The 23864-nt window shown below is 36.5% G+C and overlaps 3 protein-coding genes and 1 long non-coding RNA gene across 6 annotated transcripts; 2 read left to right on the top strand and 2 right to left on the bottom strand.

Moving 5' to 3' along the window:
- Nucleotides 1-1926: 1926 nt before the first annotated feature.
- LOC135633241 (choline transporter protein 1-like) lies at nucleotides 1927-8501 on the bottom strand. 2 transcript variants are annotated; one of them, XM_065142472.1, is made up of 10 exons: nucleotides 8205-8501; nucleotides 7284-7642; nucleotides 6658-6803; nucleotides 5998-6181; nucleotides 5673-5746; nucleotides 5487-5600; nucleotides 4917-5273; nucleotides 4022-4282; nucleotides 3273-3500; nucleotides 1927-2367 (listed from the first exon to the last, which is right to left on the bottom strand). In XM_065142472.1, exons 1-10 carry the CDS (start codon nucleotides 8411-8413, stop codon nucleotides 2176-2178), a joined length of 2124 nt encoding a protein of 707 aa, XP_064998544.1. In that variant the 5' UTR covers nucleotides 8414-8501; the 3' UTR covers nucleotides 1927-2175. The 2 variants fall into 2 exon arrangements, with proteins under 2 accessions (XP_064998544.1, XP_064998545.1); XM_065142473.1 differs by having other exon boundaries at nucleotides 4022-4279.
- A 1189-nt stretch (nucleotides 8502-9690) lies between these two features.
- Nucleotides 9691-13977, bottom strand: LOC135633248 (uncharacterized). 2 transcript variants are annotated; one of them, XM_065142509.1, is made up of 8 exons: nucleotides 13602-13977; nucleotides 13077-13164; nucleotides 12905-12990; nucleotides 11821-11899; nucleotides 11675-11734; nucleotides 10808-10929; nucleotides 10647-10718; nucleotides 9691-10183 (listed from the first exon to the last, which is right to left on the bottom strand). In XM_065142509.1, exons 1-8 carry the CDS (start codon nucleotides 13943-13945, stop codon nucleotides 10081-10083), a joined length of 954 nt encoding a protein of 317 aa, XP_064998581.1. In that variant the 5' UTR covers nucleotides 13946-13977; the 3' UTR covers nucleotides 9691-10080. The 2 variants fall into 2 exon arrangements, with proteins under 2 accessions (XP_064998581.1, XP_064998582.1); XM_065142510.1 differs by having other exon boundaries at nucleotides 11675-11725.
- A 256-nt stretch (nucleotides 13978-14233) lies between these two features.
- LOC135632340 (uncharacterized) lies at nucleotides 14234-16413 on the top strand. Its single transcript, XR_010494682.1, has 2 exons — nucleotides 14234-14877; nucleotides 15983-16413. It is a non-coding gene; the product is annotated as an uncharacterized LOC135632340 (long non-coding RNA).
- A 614-nt stretch (nucleotides 16414-17027) lies between these two features.
- LOC108952358 (uncharacterized) lies at nucleotides 17028-21223 on the top strand. The gene is made up of 9 exons (XM_065141739.1): nucleotides 17028-17476; nucleotides 18555-18734; nucleotides 19172-19299; nucleotides 19378-19482; nucleotides 19905-19994; nucleotides 20162-20262; nucleotides 20549-20595; nucleotides 20658-20734; nucleotides 20914-21223. The coding sequence occupies exons 1-9, from the start codon at nucleotides 17215-17217 to the stop codon at nucleotides 21166-21168; spliced, it is 1245 nt and encodes a 414-aa protein (XP_064997811.1). The 5' UTR covers nucleotides 17028-17214; the 3' UTR covers nucleotides 21169-21223.
- Nucleotides 21224-23864: the final 2641 nt, after the last annotated feature.

Below are 23864 nucleotides of genomic sequence, written 5' to 3'. Positions count from 1 at the left end.
CTGCCTCCGCTTTTAATTAGTAAAATATATATAAAAGAATAATAGTAAAACTATATATGAATTAGTAAAATATAAGATTAAGATCATTTTGATCCTACATCATTTAAATCTTAATGATTTACTGATATTTAAAATAATCTTTATATTTCAAAAAATATAATATATAAGTTCCTCCTATCAAGTTTCAGTTAACAAAGGTTAGAATCTACTCACCTAACATGTTAACTTCATAATAAATTATTAATATAATGATAAGTATAATTTATATTTAAAAAAGAATCTATTTTAGCCCATATAATTTTACTTTTATCTAAAATAACTCCTATATTTAAAAAAGTATATCGTATGAGCCCCTCCCGTGAGTGAACATATGTTAAAATATGATTACGTGACATATTGACTTATAATAAATTATTAATATAATAACACATATAATTTAATTTTAAAAAATTGAGATCACTATCAATGACGGGAGGAAACATCGTCGTGGAAGCGACCACCAACAACAGTACCAAGTTGTTATTGCTTAGTAAGGCATCATACACACGTAGCCTCTCTTGCACTAACGACACACTCGAGCTTCTGATCTTACCTCGGATGGATGTGTATCAACAAATCCAACGCTAAGCATGCAATGGTATCCTAGTCCCTCTTTCTCCTTATCGCCTCCCACTTCGTCCTCTCATGCACCCTCACTCATTATGCATACGACATTGTGGTTTAGCTTTCACTCACCTCTGCCTCTAACCTCTCCTATTTCTACCTTTGCTTTCGTCTATCGCTACGCCTTTATCGTTTCCTCTTCCTCGATAAAATAAAATTTTTTAAAAAAAAATTAAATTATACATATAATTATATTAATGATTTATTATAAGACAGCATATCATGTAAGTCGATTCTAATGTTGTCAACTCATACTTGACATAAATAGCTTATATACTACATTTTTTTAAATGTAAAGATTATTTTAGACAAACAAAATCATAAAGGTTTAAGTGATCCATAACCAAAATCACAAAGCTAAAATGAATTTTTTTTTTTAACTTAAATTACATGTATCATTATATCTATTAATTCAGATTTAACGAGTGAGACTTATATACTATATCTTTAAAAATCTAAGGATTATTTTAGACATAAGTAAATCATAGAAACTTAACTGATCTATAACAAAAACCACATAGGCTAAGGCTAAAATGAAGCTTTAAGACTAAAATGAACCTTTAACCTCATTCATAGCATCGAACCAGCAATAAGCTCCTATCCAATGTCCTATGTAGTATCAAATGCTAAAAAATTAAATAATATATAATATTTTTATTGATAATATTTAAGTCATTAATATTATAATACATATTAAATCTTTATTTTTTTTCTCATTCCAATAATACTAATTATCAAAATTGGGCTCGATACGATACGGTACCGATGTACCGAACAATACCAAACGGTCCGCGTATTGATATGCCATCGGACCGATACGTACCACCCATACCAAACGATACCATTGAAAAATGATAATATGTTTAATCATTTATATAATTTTTTTATATTCAAGTACTATTTTGATATCGATTCACTTTTTTTTAATCAAAATAAGATCTCCACAATCAGTTCTACATTGAAAAACATTCTGTTGATTCAAATGGCATCAGGTTAAGCATTAATCCACATGGATGTCCTGGAGGATTAAGTTTATTTGAAATAGTATCTGATATTGGCTGTACAAAGTGTCACAAAAAATTTTCGAGGACTGTTGTGTATGTGCATGAACAACAGGCAGCATAATAATGTGTAGTAAGTTGACAGCATCTGATAGAATGGTCATTATACAGTAGAAGTAACCACCACCCAAGCTTCATCACTTTATCAAAAATAAAAACACATTTGGATTCTACCATATATATATATATATATATAATAGAGTTAATAACAGAATTTTATATGGTCGCTCAAGAGGGTGCTTACAGTCCTTTATAGCCATCATGACTGGTCCCAAGAGGTTCTCGTGCCCGTGGTACAAAAAGGGCTTCGAAACCATATATGTTGGATAGTTGGCTTAAACAGGAAATGGCAAATCACACTGGAATAATACAAATGAAATGCCACAATAATTAATAAAACAGATTAGAAGAATCGGAAAAGGGCAGGTAAACTCGGCGATGATACGCAAGCCTAAGAGCCTTGTGTCAGTCTCTGCATCTCTCCTTGCCCATCTAGTGTTGCCATGAGCAGCGGAGGTGCATATTGTGCAGTTCCTTGATGCTCTTCAGCATCTTGGCAGAAGGAGAGTATGATTGTATCAATTGACATCTCGACCACTGCAAAGAAGAGCGTTGCAACTACGTAGCCAAGCCCCCAACTTACCTACATGAAGATGCAAGCATGTTACTCTGGGCTTCAAGTTACATCTCCAAGAACAAAGGATAATTATAATCCAGCAGGAAATGCTTCTGTCTGGAGACAAGCCTTACAAGAATGAAGAACTCGAGATTTCAAGAAACAGACCCCATGACCATGCCAAGAACATTTGACCAGCAAGTTGTTTACTCTAATTGTACTCATGCCACTATGCAGACACTTCACTTTGACTAAACTGATAGTTAAATTAGAAGTGAATTTAATTTCCTAAACTAAGACATTTAAGTTTATTTTCCTTATTCGCTCCTATCCCAAGTACATCTTTGTTGCATAAATGTTAACTAATCTTGTAAAGGGATCAAGAAACTTTTTTTGTCACTATAATTCTTATGTATTAGGAATATTGGACGATCGACATATTGCACAAAATGCATGAAGCAAAATGCTTCGTAAATCCAATAGCTGGCTTTGCATCCTTTGTCAGTAATTAAGAAATGAGAAAAACTTTCGGAAATCTCATCAAATGAATTAGAGTGATTTAAGACAGTTTGACACACATATTATGCCGCTACCACTGCATGATCGCAACAAGTTTCACAGGGAGCTGTTCATTAAAATTCAGATAAGTCTATTTCCTAGACAAACTTGAGAAATCATGAACTATTTCCGAGACAAACTTGAGGAATCATGAAGCAATCCTCTGATGCCATACACCAAATAAAATACTCCAAGACTATCCTAGACCTGATGTCTTGCTGATTTTCTATTGCGCATTGGTCAAGTTTGTCTCTACGGAAATTCAAATTCAATCGAGTATGGTTTGTGCAATGATATGCAACTCTCAACAAAATAACTCACAGGAACCAGGCAATCGAAAGAAATTGGAAGTAACATTTTAAAAGAAAACTTACCAGAACAGGGAACAAAGGGGATGAAATCTTGTTATGGGCGGACTTGTATTTGTGGGTGTCCAGCATGAGGAATGCAAATAATGCACAAAAGAGGCTGACACATAATTTTCCAAGGTAAAGAATCACATCTCCAATGACATTGACCTTTCCTATGCGCAATATATTGTTCACAATCAACCCAGTAGCAATAGCAGATGCTCTGTTAAATCCTTTTCCTGTGATAGCAATCTGTGTGATAAAAATGACCAATATAAGTTTGCCATAAAACAAAATATTTTAAATATAGAGCACGCTAGGACTTGCAAATGAACAATGTCGCACTAATTCTAGTTAGTGATGATCATAAATTTGTGGTTGATGTTAGTTGCTTTAACTCCTATATACACTCAAATGAAGATGTAATAATGAAATAAAGAAATCTCCCTCATCTGTCCTTTTTGGTATAGAAAATATGAAAATTCAGTTATGGAGGGGATTGCAAATGACATTTAAAATGTTGCCAAAGTCGAAAGTAAGGCTCTTTCAAGCCTTCGTCAAAGTTCTGAGATTCTTTGCAACACCAAGGACACAAGAAATTCGAACATAAGAAAATTGATTGACATATCAGTTTTATGAAGTACTTCGCAAATTGAAAATCAACTTAATTAAGGAACAAGAGAGCAAGCTTTATCTGCTCTTTAGAGGCAGAAATATTAAATGTTGCATGTCCTGCATGGACGTGAAGTACAAGCTTCTATCCAAAATCTTACCATAATATATGCATTACGATTCACAGACTTGATGGTCCAATCAATGCATCCTAAGCAGAACTGAGAAGAAGTGGACATCAACTTTTCAATGCAGGTTACTGGAGCAGGATCCCCATGTCTTATCCTGCGGCGTAAAGCCTCAAGTATGAATCGCACCCATTCAACAATTGATACAATAAGGGAACCAAGTGCCACAGATCCTAGATTGTATCGCAAGAGCCGTTTCATTGAAGAAAATACAGGAAGAAATGGAATCTCCTGCTGCATTCAAATTAAGAGAGTCATCTACCAAAAATGGAATAACAAGAGAAAATGGATAATCAATATCATAAGGTTCATGCTGAGCTCAATAAATATTTGAACTTTTCCATGTTGCACAGTATGATGTTCTTTAAATAAGGTAGATAAAGACATTGCATCATCTGAATTCTGAACACCATAAAAACAAAAAATATAGCAAGATATTTGTGGCTTCTTTAAATTATTGTTATGCTGAAGGATATTTAATTTGGGTCCTGGACTCGTACCAGTCTGGGCCAACACACATAAAAAGCAAAAACATGTAAGACATCTGTGTTTCTTGAAATAGAAATATATTGTTACACTCAAGGATTTTAATTTCTGGACTGGTATCCACCCAACAAAAAAGGATTTACTAAGAACCCCAAGAGCCAGATAACAATAATTTAAGATGCAAGAGAACTTCAAGGATTTCTATCAAGTTATGACCAGACCACTTTTGCACTAATATAATTTCTGAAGTTATTAAAGATTTAACTACACTTCCAGATTTCAAATTTCCGAACTCTGTGAGCTTAAGTGCATGCAGAATTGTGCCTGCATAGATATAAACAGATCCTGAGTCTCAAACAGCTAAAATTGCAGCTTTACTTACCGAAATCTCACCACGAGCCCAGTAGTAAGAGGCAACCGATCCAGCAATTACAGTTGATGAGCATGCAATGATAAACTGTGTTGCCCAGTAACATCCAAATAGGTGAAAAAGGATAGATATTCCAATATGAGGAGTGTAATGGATACTATAGCCACAACAATTATCACAATTGACCTTGTTAGACTTCAGGTCAAATGAACAGCAATTAACATTGCAATCATTTTTTAGGATCTGGCCAGAGCTGAAAAGATGAAGGGCAGCAGAAAACCAGAAAACATAGAATATTGCAAGGATAACATATGGCAGTATTGGGAAAATTATAAGAGCCTGAACTTCACCTATGACTTTAGCTGCAACCTGAATAAGCACAGAGAAGTTAGCTTTTACTTTTACATGATGAAGCATACTATTCTTAAAATGCATAAAGAAGATACCAATTGCAAAATCCTGATCATGATGTTTCTGAAATACTACGTGAGTTTGAAGATGCTCAACAAAGCAAACTGGATTTTGCCAGCTCATGTAAGAAATTGTAGTTGCAGATTCAGCTGCTTTCAAAATCATAATTACCTTTAAAACAGATGTTGCTATAAGTAGTCGGCGGACAATCGCTATTGAAGAAAGGAAGGAAATAATCATGACTATTGTCATAAGAACAGCTACAACATGAAGGTGATTTATTTCCTGCATTGACGCTTGAAGTAAGCCAAAACAAAGAGACAATTACCAAATGCTTGTCTTATGATAGGGACAAACCCGGCCACTTATGTGAACGTAGGGGTCGCTTTCACCAATAACAACTGATAAGGCATCACTACCAATCCACCCAGCTGAAAAACATCAAATAACACTTCTGTTCAATGCTTATAGTTAAGAAGAAAGTTTTCATTAGAAAATAAGATGGAAATGTATAATCATAGCCTCGATCATGAGATGTATTTACATTTGGAAAATGAATAAATTGGCCATTTTTCATTGTTGACATCAAACAATTTTGTACTAGAAACATTTGGTCAACAGGACATGCAGCATAATAACTGCTCAACTACAAAAAAGCATTTGTGGGAAATGTACATCTGACCTTTTCTGTAATAAAGCATTGCCACAGATATTACAAGGGCATTGAAGAGAATCACTGTTATCCAAGTCATTCCAGCAACAAAATGGCGTATCATCAATAGCCAGATAATGGACAAAAAGAGGGGTAGAATTCCTCCGCAGACAACTAAGACAGGCCCAGCTTTCCAAATATCTGCCATGTATCTCTGCATAGCAGAAAATTTCATGAGCAATGGTTTCAATCAGATGATGAGGTACTCTTGGGGAAAGAGAATGATAATGCATATATGACAAGTAAGGTTGTGCTTATATGATAAGTGTCATTTTGGGTCCACGTTCAACATGAATATAATGAAGTATGAGATAATCCATATCCACTTCAAAAAAAAAAAACGAAGGGTTTATTTCGAAAAACTCTAAGCTTCTTTTTTTAACACCAAATAGAAATCAAACTCATCCCCCAATGCTGGCTGCATTCCAGGATTTTATCCCAACTGGTAAAAGTGGAGTTTCCTGAACATTTGAAAAGAATAGGGTGATCTAGATCAGCATTTAGATGAAAAGGTCATTCTAATCTAAATTGTCACTTTTAGCAAGAAAGCTCAGAGCAGAACCACAGAACTAAAACTTGAAGGGTATATGTTCAAGGCAGAAACTACCAGTCTCTGACAAAATCACCAACCTTTAATACAGCTGATGGAGAGTTGATGGCTCTATGAATAGTTTTATCTATCATGATGTTTTCATCAATGTCAACACCGCCCATCTGCTGCCACTGCTTCAAAGAAACATTTGATGCACGCGCAATAAACTGACAGCTCCAGTAAACTAAAGTCACAAAAGAACGTAACTTGGTTAACTGTTCTTTTAATAAAGATAATAGTATGATGAAATTTTGAAAATGAACACTTGACAATGATGATACATGCAACGCCATCCGAAGCATGCAACTTAAGCACGAAAAGATGGCCCTTGCCATAATGTGTTTATCACGAAACTAAGAATCCAAATCACCGAATGACAAGAACTAGAAAAACCATTTAAATACTCTGAAAGGCATCCTAGAAAATACCACATCTATATGGATCATCCATGCTGTTGTTGGTCCTGACATATGCCATTGCATAGACATCGGTACCATGCAGACAACCATTCGTTGAGAAGCATGTATTGTACAAAGCTCAAGGAACAAAAGCCAAACACAAGGAGCAAGTAACAGAATTTTTTGGTTCCTTGTAATGATAGCAAATCGATGTTCTTTCATGGAGCAAGTGCAAAATCACTTATAGAAAGATTTATAATACTTACCATTCACACTTGGAAATATGACAGGGTAGCATGGGCCTTGGAGCTGCAGAGAACTATTCCTCGTCTCTGTTGTTAGGTACTCATAGTAGTCATAGTCCCTGTCAATCCAATCATCCACGGAGAGGCGGATGTCTCCCTCTGGGTAATCACAGACCCAGTTGATACCATCTTCCGAAGGAATAGGACATTCCATCAAGCATATGCTCTTTGCATCAGCTAGATCGAACTGGCTATTCTTAAGACCACACTGGTAGACCTGGTTAGGATTTAGCCAATATCTGACCTCCAGTTCACGCAAGTCAGGGTCTGCATGCCTGTTCCCGCAGATGTTTCCTTTGTAGTCCAGCCCGTACATAAGCCTGCATCAGATAGTTTTCTTCGGTCGATCAAGGGATTACCAGAAAAAGCAAACTTGAAGAATAATTACCATCAAAATAGATGTATGACTTCGTAAAGATGGAAAATATGCGAATATAAGCCCAAAATTCCACTTCCAGAAGAGACGAATGCAGTAAAAGTTTTTCAGCATCTTAATATATGCTTCAAGAAGAAGACACCCGAATGAACTACAAGAATCCAAACACCCAACAAGAATGAAGCAGGATATCTCGCTATTTGGTGATTCTATCGTCCGTAACAAGCTGCTCGAGCCAGACATCAAAACCTTCTTCTCGACATGTTTCTTCAACCTTCTTCACATCAGCTTCACAAACAAACCCGATGATCTGAGGCAATGCAGCTAAGAAATCGCAACAAACTCGTAAAGAAAGAAACGATTTCACCACAAAGCATAACATTTTGGGTGAGATGGGGAAAAGGGAGAGACAAAGAAACTTTTGACCCAAGAAAAAGATCATCTTTTTCCTTGAACGAGAGAAAGACTCAGATGCGGGATTTAGAGGTGAAAGAGAGAAGAATTACCGAAGTGGGTTTCCTTGGTTGAACCCAAAGCTGGAATTAACGATCATGGCCACCCAGAAGGCGATGAAGATGATGAGGAACACCAAATCCCTGCACTTCCTGTTGTGCCTTATGATGCCACCGTCACCACCGATCCGCCCGTCCTCATTGCCGCCCGAAGCGGCCGCCGCCGGGCACCGCCCTATGATCGCTCCCAGCGGTCCGCCCATCTCCTCCCTAAGCGAAGCGTTAGACCGGGAGAGAGCGAGAGGAGCTCAAGAGCGCACTCCCTTGGGAAAGGAGAAAGGAGACGCATCGGTCCTCTATCCCTTCGGACCAGCTTTATTATACGAAATAATTGTGGTTTAAATTTCAATAATTTTGTTATTGGATTAGGAACGGTTAGTTAAGAGTATGATGAGGGTACAGCGAAAGGAAAATGTGGGAATGGGCTTTTTAGAAAGAGCGGCTTTGGGTTGTTGCAAAATATGAGTCAAAGACTTTCACCGCGATTAGATAAACAGATCCTTGGTGGAGTTGCAACGGGGGATTCCGTTTCTCTGCTGTTTCCCCACCGAGGGGTTCCCTCGCACCGCGAAGCGTCCTGGTCCGGTGAATGGGACGGCTGGCGGATGAATTATATATATATATATATATATATAATTTTTGAGAAAAGAATAGCTTTAACCCGTAACTATCATCAGAAGTTGTATGTTGCCAATTCAAGTCATGTCATCAGGCGATTCTTCAACCTATTTTGACCTCGCTAGTCAACTGTAAAATATCTCAAAATCTTTAGCAAAATCAATAGATCTCACTGCCCGAATTCCTGAACCGTCTGCTGCCAATCGTTCTTCTTCCATCAACTATGTACCCCCATTCCTGCACAGTTGGAATTTGGAAGGAATGAGTCACCACATTGTGAGATTATCGTTAGCCGTTAGTTATAGACTGCATTCATTCCTCATATTTTCTTTGTTATCGGTTCGAGGTATTGGTTGTGATTATAGCACTCGTTACGGTTCAGCTAAATGTACCATAAACAATAGGCAAGCATGCTTTTTTGAGGCACTTTGCTTGATCTTACCTCATCCAGTCAAGATCCTCTGTTTCTACTCCCGAGTCTCAAGAAATTTCAGCTCTATCCCAATACAATTTCTAACTATATACAAATATATTGTAAAAGCATGAGAATGCCTTGGTTGGGGAGTGGAAAATCTTAAAGTATATAGTTGAGTTATAACTATTAGTCGAATGAGGCATAACTGTTGGTTTGAATTAGTGCTGAACGAGGTGAACTAGCGTTTGTGAAAACTTTGGATAAATTTTAGAATTTGAATTGACAAAAGAAGTTATTATACGATCATCCCACTATTCATTTACCTTTGACATCATTGATTTTTATTATATATATTATTCCAATCAATATATATATATATATATATATATATACTCAATCACTCACATCATTATCTGTATGTGCATCAATATATCACATCTCTATACATCGCGGTTAAGAGACACCTTCTTCCAAATTAAAACTAGAGGCGGTGCTTTCAAACGTTCAATACAGTGCCAAATTTGTGTACAGTAAATTGTTTGCACTATCGTAGCAAAATGCAACACAATCTGTACTGCAGCTTCCATGTAAAAGCAAGTCTTACAGCCCTACCTCTCCCTGATCCAATTAAGCTCGATTCTGCTATTCCTTGAGCATGCTTCACAAGAAAGAGCAAATTGTTAAAATAGTTGGTCTTTATTCTCATCTGATTTCCGTATGGTCTTCCCACTAGGCAGCTTCAAAAGAATTGGCTAGCCTGAGAAATTGAGATTCTGATATAAAGTCACATCGTGAAACTCTTTCATCTGTACTTCAGCTTCTTTGTGTTGTTTCATCTCAAATTTTGAAGTGCTTGTATCCGTACTCTGCACTCATCATGCCCTCTTCCCAGTCGCCCATTCGTCGCCCACCGAATACCACTTGTTGGATACCCAAGTATCTGCCCGCAAGACAGAACCAAGATGAACAACTGATGAGCATGAATGGAACATAAAAATTAACCGAAATTGCTAAGTGCAGATCAGGAGTTAAATTATACTATCATCATATCTTGTGATCAATTTAGTTTCACTGTCTTTTATGATCTAATGTTAACTCAATCTCGTACAACCATAAGAGTGGGGGTAGATACACAATTTTTTGTAATTTTTTTCGCTGCTTATGCCACTGTTCTGAAACTTTGGTTTTGTCAGAAGATTAGGAACTGATTAATCAACAAGGAAATCTTGGGTGTCTCCATTTCCAAATGAGAAAAGCTGTTAATCAAACCGGCAGGTAAATATTAAGATGTAAAAGGATTTTCCTAGGCTTACAATCAAATAGTTGATGAGAATAACTGTAACTTTAAGCATTAAACTGAAATAGCACAGTAAGTAGAAACATCTTTTTAAAGAGAGCCTTACTCTGAGCTCAATACAGTAAGGCAATTAAGCAATACATCCACAGCAAAGAAATCAGAAGTTCCAAGATCAACCCTGCAATGAAAATAACAAGGTAACTGAAAGCAGGCTACAAACGGAAGATATCCTTTGATAGTGGCAATACTTTGCGGGAAATTCCTTACCAAACCCTGCCCCAGTTGTCCTGAAATTCAACATCACCAATATCATGGAAGGATGAAGACATTGATTGAACAGCTTTATCAGAGTCGTACAATGGATTGTAGTCCATGGATGAGTTGGCCAACTGAAGTAGACAAATTAGAGAGAGTTACAGCCAAACAAGAAAACAACACAAAAAATGTAAAGGAAGATTGCAATATTCTCATTATTGTCTTCTGGCTCCTGTGTCTCTAGGAAAGCTGCATTGGACAACCAACATGCTGCAGACTTCAAACATTCCCATGTGAATTATTTGTCCTATTTAGATTACTCCTATGTGAAAATGGAGCTTCTCATGATAGTCATTTCTGGTTTCTTACAAGCCTAATGCATCTTGAATAACATTCCATAATTTTATTTAAACAGTGCTGATTACCAAGTATAGTGGCAGCATATTCAAATCAAAGAAGAAGATATGAGTAGCTTTATCAGAGTCGTACCTGGGACATACTAACACTCAAGTCCATAATGGTAAAAGTAGTTACAGATTTGCTTATAGACACTTTTCATTGTCTGAGATGCATAATACTACCGGAGATATCTAGTTTCCCATGATTAGCTTGATAAATGCACTGGTCCTTCCTCAGCTTTGCTCTTCCTATGTCTTAAATAATGGTGGCACAAGGTTAAGCTCCAGTTGCTTCAACTTGAAAGATAATACTTATGTTCCATCTATATATGATCCATCAGAAATCCTATATCTGATTTCATTCCAGTAGGATAGACAAACTGATCAAAATAATTTGTCCGAGAACTTCTCAAAAATTACAAATTACATAACCTAAGAACTTATGGAAACTGCATCATGTCACATGTTCGATTTGAGCTACCTGTAAATTTGAAGAGTCAAAAGCTCCCAAACGCCCCATAACATACCATGACTGAATAACCTGAATCAGAAATAAATGAATGCATAGCACCATCTCACAGGTAAAGGATGAAGAAAAATGCTAAACTGCTAGAACAATCAACTTACACTACCAAGAAGGTCAACATCACGATCTGATGGAGCACCATAAAGTTCAAACCATATGAATGAGTCTAAAGGATTAAAACTGCATAGAATAGAAAGAGAAGCACTCAGTAGAGCCAAACAGAAAGATGTCTATTAAAGACAAAAAGAAATCAAGTAAAGAGCTCTAGTAATAGAGACAAAAAGTAATCAAGTAGAGAGCTCACTCAAAATATACAGACAGAAATCAAGAATCAGTAGATCACTAATATACTTGTGCACAATAAAAATGGTGTCACCATCAGCTATCATCTACTTTAGTTTTGTGTTGCCATTGTGTTTATATCTTGTTATCTTTAGTGGTCTCTGATTGCTATCTAGTTCCAACAATATGGTCATATAAAATTTCTCTTGGGTTAGATTGTTAACGGTGTGGCCTTATCTTACCTTACTGTACTGTGACACTAGCTCAATATGGGCAATAGGAAGGTCAAGCACTCCCAAAATGATAAGTAATACAATGATAGCACATTTGAAAAGGGGGAATGATTACCTTTCTTTTTACTACCTATTCTTTTTTTTTACATGATCTATAAAAATGAAAATGGTGATTGTTTCCTTTCCAATGTAATCATGATTGCACATACATATTCTTAAAAGAGCAGAAGTCCTGCACAATATCTAGAATATACAATACATGCCTATTGTGCCTGATACACAGGAGTGAAGACAATAGTGCTTATACTTCCATTAGCTATTTAAGTTTTGCAATTATAAAAACAGTGAAAATAATGTCTAGTTATTAGTTAGTAATTATAGATTATAAGCCCTCATATCCATATATAACCATTTACATTTTCTTTCTACTTTGTTATACAATAAGTACACAGATGTTTGTTATATTAAGCAAGACAGAGAAGTTATCCACAATTCTTATTTCTTAATAATAGCTAGTCCAAACAGCAAAGAAATTCACATGGAAACCATCATCAAACACATGCCACTCATTTTCTACTGAAGTTCTACCAACTATTTATCTGGTCAACAAAATAATCATAGAATGACAGAAAAGAAACAGAAGAGAAAATAATAGATTCATGTTTCTCACTCTCTAAAGCTAACTTTGAAAGCAAGAACAGATCCTGTCTTTGACTTGCGAAAGTCTCTACCTTTTGTCCGAACTCTTTCCTCAACCTGTTAAGTACAGAGATAAGTTCTGTCAGGTACAGCCAGCATTGTTCTCCTTCATAAGCATGCAATGTAGATATTGTATGGCATACCCTCTTTCTCATCAACTCCGGGTTCCCAATGCTATCCCCAAGAACTGCACGAAGTTCAGCATCATCTTTGCATGCATTCTCTAATATCCTTAACACAGAGGAAAACACAGTGACAAGGTAGTATTGATGCACCATCTTGAAAATAATTAATCGCTAATTTAAATATTCAGGTGTGGAAAACTATCATGTAAAGAATTTATTTTCTTTTTTTTTTCTTAATAGCAGTAAAGAAAGAAGAATTAATATGATTGCATTGGCAAAGCATGTCAACTATGCAGAAGACACCAGAAATAAAATTACAATTACAGGTAAGCAGAAGAAGAAAGTACCGTAGGTGAACGTCCAATAAACAGTCAAACAGACATTATGTCAAACAAACTTTGCGCATCAAAAGTTTCAATTTTAGCCAGCTATCAGACAAAACCATTCATGCTTATAGCAAAAAAGGTATAATTCCTTCTCCAATTCGTTAAAGGAAAAGAAGTTAAAATAATTAAACGTCAAGAGAAGGAAAAAGTTACAGACTTGGCCCAGGAGGGGTAGTTGAGGATGCGGTCGTACTCCCTCTTGCGCTTCTCCTCCCTCACTTTAAGCAGCCGCCTCCCTCGTGCTGACGTCCCCGACCCCTTCGCCACTCCGGGAGAACGCCCATCCCCTTCTCCTTCCTTTTCTTCATCATCATCTTCTCCTCTCGAAACGGCAGAACGGGTCGCAATACATGTCCTGCTGCTGCCGCGGTTTTGGGCGCAGTGGGAGAGCACATGCCGGCTGTTACATGATCGGAGACAATTCCTTGAAAGAGCATAAGGAAGAGGAGGCGACCGAGAGAAAGCTGGGAATGGAGAAGGGAGAAAACCGCCAGCCAGCATTGTTTCGTTCTCCCGATCCTGCGTGGCCGATGAACAACACGAGAAAGAAGCGAAAGGGAACTCCGGTATATGTAAACCCGCTTGAAACTGAGAGATCCGGAGACCGAATTCAATCCGACCCGGAAGATGGACCCGAAATCCGAATTAACATTTTTGAAACGAACGCATAAATTCTGTTATCCATTCCGTGCAAAACGGATTCCGACGATTGAATCCGACCCGGAAGAATGTGCATCCGATGCTTTATCGGATTTCTCAATTTCCTTCACTCCGCACTCGTCTCCCCCCACCTCGCGGCCTTATTCCGATCCCGATGGTTTCTTCCTCTGCTTCCCCTCTTCTCCTCTCCCTCCCCTCTCCAAACCGTGAGCCGATCTAAAGGACTCCATCCTCCCTATCCGCCGCAGCCACGGTCGCGCATACCGACCGCAAGCCCGGCCTTCCCTCCGATGACAATGGCCCGCATCGCGACAACCCCACTTCGGCTTCATCTCCAAAGCCATCAGGGAAGATGCTGATCGTGGCTGACGAACGGCGCTATGTGAGGTACCTTGAAGGCATCACGGCCCCGTTTCGTGGCAAGAACCAACTCCATGCTGCAGTGGTGGAGCTGTGCTGTCACGGGGTGGCCGAGATCATCCACGGTGCACAATCGTTATGCTGGGGATGAGGAGGGCAAGTGCAGGATCTACAATTTTATCGCAAATACGGTGATTTGCCAAGGCAAAAGGTGGAACATTTCATGGACACGGGTGGAACTGGGTCGCGACAACATGGATATACCCCAGTGTGATTCTGAGGGGAGACGACTCCGTGAGTTTTACTCGGTGACGCTGAAGAAAGATCTTCAGCAAGCGGACACCGGAACAAAGGAATGCGTACCGGGAGGCTTGTCGAGGTCCGGCCTGATGCAGACGCATCCCTACATGGAGGTAAGCTGTTCGCTAAAAGGTACCAAATGGATGATCATGTCTAGCTGATATTAATTGTGACCTTCTTTACCTCAAAGGAAGTAATGAGATAAGTTCTCTACTTATTCTGCAACTCCAAACTATTTAGATTCTTTCGAATGATTGAAGTTACTAGTCTCACTTTGAACTCCTAAGTAATTAGGTGATACCTTAAATCTCTACATGCATGCATGTGATACAGTTATAGTATGGTTCTATCTGCAACGATAAATGCAAGGAATCTAAAATCACGTTTGAAGATTGGTATAAAGGTTTGGTTTTGGGTAGTTGTTACCGTGGAATTGGCAATACAAGTGAAAAAACTACTAACCTGTGCATAACACCGAACCTGTCAGCGTCATATTTGCTTGACAAGCTTGTTAACTACTTGATGAACTATGGATACAAGTGATGCTTTATGGATTATTAGACTAGTGACCCTTTCTTTTAGATTAAAAGAAGAATTCTACAAGTCCTAAGCGTTGGATAGTTAAGAAATAATATAAACAAAAAAATTGTATAACTGAGATGAGAATGCTGTGGTAGATTGATTAGTGGGTTACTAAGGATAGATAAAAATAAAAAATATTTACATTCGTAATAGCTTTAATAGAGAATCAATTGAGAAAGAATAGAATGGTATCGACATGTGTTAAAGAGACCTATCAATGTTTTTTTTTTTTTGTTGCAAAGGGTAAGTGGCGAAGACGAGATCTGAGTCAAGGACCTTGCGATGTACTGCCAAAGTATTTACCAACTAAACTAGCTGATATCTTCATATATATATATATATATATATATATATATATGTATCGGTTGAGGTTTCGAACCCTCAATCATATGATTTATCAAAAATATATAAGAGACCTATCAATGTTGGAGTTAAAATATATAAAACAATTACAATTAGTGAAACGAAAAGAGATAGCAGAAGACCTAAAAACATCCTATTGAAAATCATAAATAAAGATTTAAATATTACTATTTGAAGTAAGAGATGATTTTTTACGAATCTCAAGTGCGCCAAAAGATCTCAAATAGTTCTATTGTGATTGTTTTAGTAACTTGTTGCAGTAACTCTTTGCAGGAGCAGTAAAGATGTGAGATCCTCAAGTTACTTACCGATGATGATTTAACTAATCGCATGCTAGTGTCGAGACATGCAGTTTCTCTTGTATCGCATCTTGTTGAATTGGTAAGAAGGATGAGCTTCTTAATGGAGGTACCTATTGGCTTCTAAAGGTAGCAGAGAATACCATAGAGCAGATCATTCTACAAAAGTAGTAGGTGACTCATTTTAATCCAACCGTGATGTATTTGAGCTTAAACCATGAGTCCCAACAGCAGTTAAGCTATTTGTAAACAGAGATATCTGCCCAAGTTTATACTATGGTTTTATCTCCTGATATAGATTTGAGCATGGGATTGTTGTTAGCTGGAGATGCTTAGTCGTGATATTTTTTTATGAGCAAAACAATGTTAGTAGAGGTTTTAATTAGATTTTGCTTGTTGAGATCATGACCATATGTGTCTTTTCGTTAAGTTGATAGAGTTGTATTTTAAACTATGGTTTTCCCACATATAACTTTGGTATATTCATTAGCACATCAAACTATGGTCTATTGGAAGTCGCAGCCCAATGGACCGCTTCACAAACCAGTTTGAATAATTTTTTTCCGAATGTTGTGCTGCTGCTGAAATTATCTTTTTTGTGTTTTGGCATATTAATAAAATTGATTTTTTTTTAATCAATCAATAAATTAGTTGATTATTTTTTTCTTAGAATAATGTAACTTTGTTGGATCCTTAACCTTTTACTCAGAAGAATCATCTTCAAGAGCGACACGCCCGTTCGACCCCGCCGGCCTTGTATCGCGCTTTAGACTGCGCTTTCCTCCGCCCAATGGCTCGGGAAACGTTTCTCCAGTCACCCAATGCACCCTAGAGCAGCGTTTGGGTAATCCACCGGCACAAAATTCTGACGCGTCTCAGCCTCCTCCACCAAAGGTCCCACGTGTCACCTTTCCATCCATGCGAGTTGACACCGCTACGTGGCTCCGAAGTAGCGAATCCGAGATTGCTACTCCCAACTTCAACCCCACCTCTCTTCCCAACCCACCCCCCTCGCTTTAAACTTCGTGCACATTGGCATTAATGGCCGCGGGCACGAAAAAGAACGGCCCGCGGCCGACGTTTCGCCTCCCACCGCGATCTCGAACTCCTCCCGCCAATCCCTCTCCTCCTTTAAACCGAGATAATGGTCTCCATCACCTACGTCTGCGCCGAGGTTCGGATCGACTCCGCCGCTAGTCTGCACGCATGCATTCTCCTATGCTTTCTGGGCATCAGGACTGTGAAGCTCAGCTGAGAATGGGCGCGAGTAGGTCCGGCCACTCGGCTGAGGAGTGCTGCAGTGGCGTTGTGCAGAACGGCGGCGGTAGAGATGCACTACCAAGACCCCCGGCAGGTTCAGCATTGAGTTATTGGGGCAATGAGAGAAAGGTAAATGGAAATGGAGGGGGCTGTGACAAGGAGAGCGATGCTGCAGGGTTTCTGTTTCCTGGTTTCCGGTTGAATTCAGGTTAGCTTTTAAGTAGGCCGCTAATGACCCATTAGTTATATGAGTATGACTAAGCATCAAAAATGATTGCAAGTGTCCTCAGTTGGAGTTCGCCTTTTAACAAAGAGTATAAATCATATTCATAAACAATATTTTAGGGTGAGTATTAAGAATATCAATCAGATACCATAAAGATTTTTCTTGCATGATCAATAATCCACAAGCTCAAGTTATTAGACCGAGACTAAGTTTTAGCATCCCTCTTAATTGCAAATTGTTCACATGTGAACCAGATTTAGAACATTTATTGCATAGATCTTTTTGATTAAACACATGCATCATCGAAACTCATGGCTTGGTGTAATACCCTCATAAGGAATTTAATTTGGTTATAAAAAAAAATCTAAAAAAATTAAGCAATTAGAAAAAGAAAGCCTCAACATAGATCATGTCTCATCTATAGGTTTAATCTTTTTCGTATACGATTATATCGATCGAAATTCAAGAGATAGGGAAAGGTTTATATCTGACACATGTTTAATATGACAACACTGTCAACTGTTGGAATTTGCTCAGAGATTTTAATTTTATCATCCTTAGTTTCCACTTTTCCTTCGGATATGATGGTGTTAAGTGCCTCAATGGTCTTGCTTCTATTTCAAGTATCAACTGGTGATTACTTCTTGTCAGGAACCGATATTTTTCAGTCAATTCAAGTAGTATTTTTCGGCTTGGACTTGTCAGGAACCGATATATGCTTCAGTAGAACTCTGTTCTTGAATCACAACATGTTCAAGTGGGTGAGGCTTGAATGATCAATCATCACATGACTGATTGATCTTATCAAAAGTCCTCCCTCTTCTTGTATTTTGTCAAGCATTCTTGTTGTCTACTTCATACTATGCAATTAGGAATCTTTCAGTTTCCTCTTCAGCTTTTTCTTTACTAGTTTTATATTCAGCTTATTAAAACATGCAGGAGTAGATAATAATGTTATGTTCATACTTTTATTGTTTTCTATATTTATCATTCTGTGCACTCTCCTAAGCTACCATGGAATTCAATTCACTGCCAATTTATCTGACAGAAAATAATGCAGGGCAAGCAAGGGTGACAAATAACCAGCTCAAGTTTTATCAAGGTTTCCCACATGATGATATTGTTCCATATGTAAACTTCGCGAGCGATGTCAGAGAAAATCCTCCTAGTTCTTTTTTGCGATTGATGCGACCCATAAACACCTTGAAAAACATTGTCGATGATGGTTCTTTTGAATCAGGTATGAGCTTCTCACTCAAGTTTTATGTTTTTCTTTGTGTGAATTATCTTGACTTATGATTGGGAGTTATTTCTAAGTTGTATTGTTTTATGACTACAATTAGTATCTTAATGTTTCAGTTGTCCAAAACTGCCGATAGAATTTGTAATTTTTATTTTTCATCAGAACTTATGCTGAAATATAGACAGTCACACAGATTAGTTGGTTAAAATATATTTTAGTCTGTGACTGTATAGGTGTTGCACATTCCATGATCCACTGATGTCCTGGAAACTAACATTGGCATAGTCAACCTACTTGAGACTACACAAATCACTATAAATTTTGGCTGACATGCCTGCACTAGAACTTTAGTTACCACTAAACATGATACTCATTATATTAACATCATGTTTTCGAGGCAGCTCTTGCTTAACTTCTGAAACTTCTTTTTTCAGTACTTCAAGCAAGTTCTAGATCTTTACAAGAAATGCTCTCAAACATTGTCTTTCCGGTGCCAAATAATGGCTCGTGCATGAATTTTGTCACAAGTGATATGTTGAATATGATGGATGAGAATAAAGAGGTAGCCATACGGAAATTCCTGTGTATTAAAAGAACTGGAATTAATTGCCTGCTTCTAAGAAAAAGAATGTTGTGGCAGGAGTGGATGAGCAACAGCAGCAGCAGAGCGATTCCGACATTGGAGAACTGTCATCTAGGAATGCTTCAAATATCAAATCATCAGATGTTTAACCTCGCATCAGAAGTAAGGAATTGTGTACTTTGACTTGCTTCTCTTTTGTAGTTCAAGCGGCCTTGAGTTTTTTATTAGTTGATCTCCTTCTTAGCACATAAATTTGACTAAGTTTTCTTATCTATGTTGATGTTCCTTGACTATTAATTGATTGATCCTTTGTAGCACATAAATCTGGATGATTTGTAAGCTTATTTTCCATGTTAATGTTCGTCTTTAGCACTATCACTTGCCATTTATTAATCATGAGAGACTCCTATATGGATCCTACTCATGTACACTGATTTTGCATGTTGTTCTGTGCATTGGCCACTTGCAATTTGTAGAACCATTGACATTTCTGACATATGTTGTCATGAAGGATAACACTTCTAGTGCTTAGCCAACACATTTTATAGTATGCAAGATTGATGTGAAGTTTCTTAAAATAGTAGGAATTCAGTTGTAAAGAACTGCAAATGATCTTATGCAAAGAGTTGACAAATAGTGATGTTTCAAACATTGGGAGAATTGTACTACCAAAGGTATGATATTAATTTACTTCTTTTCTCGTCATTTCTCTTTGAAAACAGTTTGAGAAGGTTTTTAATAGTTGATAAATTAGTCATTAACAAACTTGTTTAGTTTAGTATTTTCCTCAAATTTTACAGTTTGTTATAATATCATTTTTGTGAGATAATTTTACATGTAGAGGGAGGCTGAGGCTTATCTTCCTCCATTATCTGAAAGAGAAGGGATCCTGCTTGACATGGATGACATGACACTTGCAGTTACATGGAAGTTCAAGTTCAGGTATTTCTTGATGTAAATTATGTTCATTGAGCTTGATGCCGATGATCATGCAACAAGGTAGAAAAGAAAGGATTGCTTAAACAGAATCGAAGTTGTCCTTTTGATGCTTTTAATCAACACTACTTTTTACTGGTAGCAAATCATAAATAAGTTGCTGTAATCTTCACAAATACTGTATTTTATATATATATGCGTGTGTATGTATGTATGTATGTATGTATGTGTGTGTGTGTGTGTTTATAATGATTAATACGTAACTCTTTGCCTTTGTTTTTACTATTCATAGGTTTTGGCCAAACAACAAGAGTAGAATGTATATATTGGAAAATACAGGTATGGAAGAACAACTTCATAGTTTCTAGACAACAACTCATTCTTATTTTTTCCATGATCAGCTCGTTTTGTCAGAGCACATTGCCTTCAAGCAGGGGACTTTTTATTCATCTACAGGAATCCAACATCCGGGAATCATGTAAGATATATGTCTTCTGCCTTCTTTGAACATAGAAAAGAAACATAAAACATTCAAAAAATGTGAAGAGGGTGTTTCTTTTTCAGAATATCATTTCATGAAGCTTGATCTTGTTGAAGCTTCTTATTTATTTTTAAGCTTCTTCCTTCATCTTATTTCAATTATTATTCTCTCTTAAGATTGTCAGAGGAAACAAGGGATTGCCACAGCGGAGTCCTTTGGATTCACTACAGTATAGCAGTAGAAACCAGTTCATCGTCAATGAAGACTGCTGCAGCTCAACATTACATGTCAAGAAAGCTAGAAGTGATAGGAGGCACTCTCCTATCAACCCAAACAAAACAATTGGACATGGCAGCAGTTCTCTCACCATGACTGAGCTAAATGATCTTGAAGGGGACATTACTTGTCATCCTCACTATTTTCCTGAATAGATGTTGTTTGTTTTACGGCATTTACATCTTGAAAACTTAAGATATTGTTACTTAATTTTCTTAGGTTACTTATGATTTTTGGGATAGCCAGCACTAAAATGTTTACTGTTAGAATTATTTAAGATATGCTTTTTTAATGTTCTTCAGAAGAGAAAAAAAAAATCATTCTGGTATTCTGTTCTTCCAAGATCATGGCTTTTAAAGATTAGTATTCTATTTTTTAAATTAGTATGTTTGTTTCTTCTTAATTGTTGATTGAACTTTGTGAATCTAGTTCTTGGGTGACCTAGGATTCGAGAACAGGATGTAAATGTTATTATGAGGAAATGCCTCAAGCCAATATCGGAGTACCAATTGCAACAATGCCAAATTAAACTTTGTGATACTCAAAAAAAAAGTTTGAAACACAATTGACATAGGTAGGTAAGTAGAGTATAGCTATGGGTGCGCGACATAGGTAGGCAAACTTGAAATATATATATATATATATATATATATTTCAAGGTTTATTTTTTTAAAATTTTTATATCGTTATAGATCTAAATTTATAAAATTTTTAGTTGATTTTAGGTACATTTGACTTCAAAATGACTCGAGTCACACTAATTTTAAATGGGATTATACTGATTTTTTATTGTCTAAACCCATGTAAATCTCATTCAGAATCAATCATTGTAACTCAAACTCTAAGAGATTTTTCTATCCAAAACTTTGTATAAATAGATGGAAGGGTTTTTGGCCTTATGATCCATAACGTTATGAGCTAACTAATTAAAAACACCATTTGGCATTATTTCAACTCTCAAAGGGTTGAAATCAATATAAAATGCCATTTTAAGGCTAAAAAATTTACTAATTATTTCAAAAATAAGTTTTTAGGTCTTTTTATGTGTATTTAGTTTTAACTTACCTAAGTTACCTCGATTCGTTTAGGGTTACATAGATTTTCAGTAGGGACTAAAATTAATGCAAATGAATGTAATCCTATTCAAAATCAATATAGTGCAATGTTAGAGAGGTTCTTTCCATCTCTATTTACAAAACTTTGGATAAATGTGTTGAATCCTCAGAAGTAGAGGCTAACTAATTAAAAAGACCCTCCATAGATTCAATGGGTTGAAATCACTGTAAACTATCATTTAAAATTCCAAAAAAATTTCAAATACCATTATCTCAAATATCACTGCAGAACTAAATTCCTAGAGTTGGAAGTATTCTACATATTTTTATCTTCAAATTACATAAGTTACACTAATTCAAACAAATTCTGAATGGTGTCACGCTCACTTTCCATAAGGCCTAAAATCAATGCATACTCATTCAAAATTAGTGTAAATCAGCATCAAAATGATTTTCTTAACCAAATTCTTTCTGAAAATGTCTATAAATATATAGAAGGGTTTTTTTTTTTTTTTTTGCCCTTCAAATCCATAAATTAGGGGGGCACAATTATAGTTATCAATAAACTATAATATTATAAAATATCATTTTTAAGGTTCACAAAATCCTTAAACTCTTAAATATCATTTTAGAACTAAAATCCTAGAGTTTCAGGTGATTTAGTAGTTATTTTGGGCTTCAAACGACTTAAGCTTCGATGGCTCTGAACGAGTTTGCACTAATTTACAATGGTTATTGAAACTATTTTTCACATCCAAATTCATTCCAAAACATTCTATAAACATATAGAATGAATTGAATTTTTGGACTTGGACTCCAAATCATTATGGCCAAAATGATAAAAGAAAGTCAATTCGATATAATTTCAACTTTGAATGGGTTGAAATCGATGTAAAATATAGTTTTAATATTAAAAATTTACCAAAGCTCTCAAATGTTGTTTTAGTACTCATTTTGAGGACATGCAAATGATTTTAAATAGTTTTGGCTTTAGACGAATCAAGATACAATGATTTTGAGTGAAATTATACTAATTTTAAGGTGCTGTAATTTAGTGCAAGTGAATCTTAAAATCACTTTTCCATCCAAATTCACTCCAAAACTTTATACAAACATATGGAATGGTTTTGGCATTCAAGTTCATGAAATTAAAGGCCAAATGATCAGCATACAAAACGCTCTGAATTACCTTTTTGTAGTTCAAAAAAGTTGAGCAAAACTCTAAAATATGGTTTTAGAGATAATATTCAGGAACACTAATGATGTTAGATAGTTTTTGACTTCAAATAACCTTAGTTACAATACAATGGTTTTAAATGGGGTCACACAAATCACTCTGAATTACCTTTTTTTGTGGTTCAAAGAGTTGAGCAAAACTCTAAAATATGGTTTTAGAAATAACGATATTAGATAGTTTTTGACTTCAAACAACCTTAGTTAAAATTGATTTAAAATAGGGTCAGTTGAAGTGGATATGGTCAAACGTTAAGCTCCGAAAGTTGAATAGGATCGGGGATCCAATTTTGGTAAGCAGGAATGGGTGCCATGTTTCTGCCAGCGTTAGTTTCTAAGCTGCCTACTTCATTCATACACCAACAAGTAATAATGTGGGCAAGAAAAATGAACCTTATCACAGACGAACAATTCAGTTAGAGATGAAGCTTGCCATGAATTTATTTGAATATTCTACAACAAACACCATGTGCTGAATGAAACCGAGGAATTATTGGCACTTATGCTAATGAAATATATAAGCCAAGAAGAAAGAAGATAAGTAATTAATCTGCGGTTCAAAG

Source organism: Musa acuminata, chromosome BXJ3-3, assembly GCF_036884655.1.
Source record: "Musa acuminata AAA Group cultivar baxijiao chromosome BXJ3-3, Cavendish_Baxijiao_AAA, whole genome shotgun sequence".
NCBI classification, from domain to species: Eukaryota; Viridiplantae; Streptophyta; class Magnoliopsida; order Zingiberales; family Musaceae; genus Musa; species Musa acuminata.
Note: the sequence above shows the minus strand (reverse complement) of the source record. Positions and strands in the feature narration are given on the sequence as shown.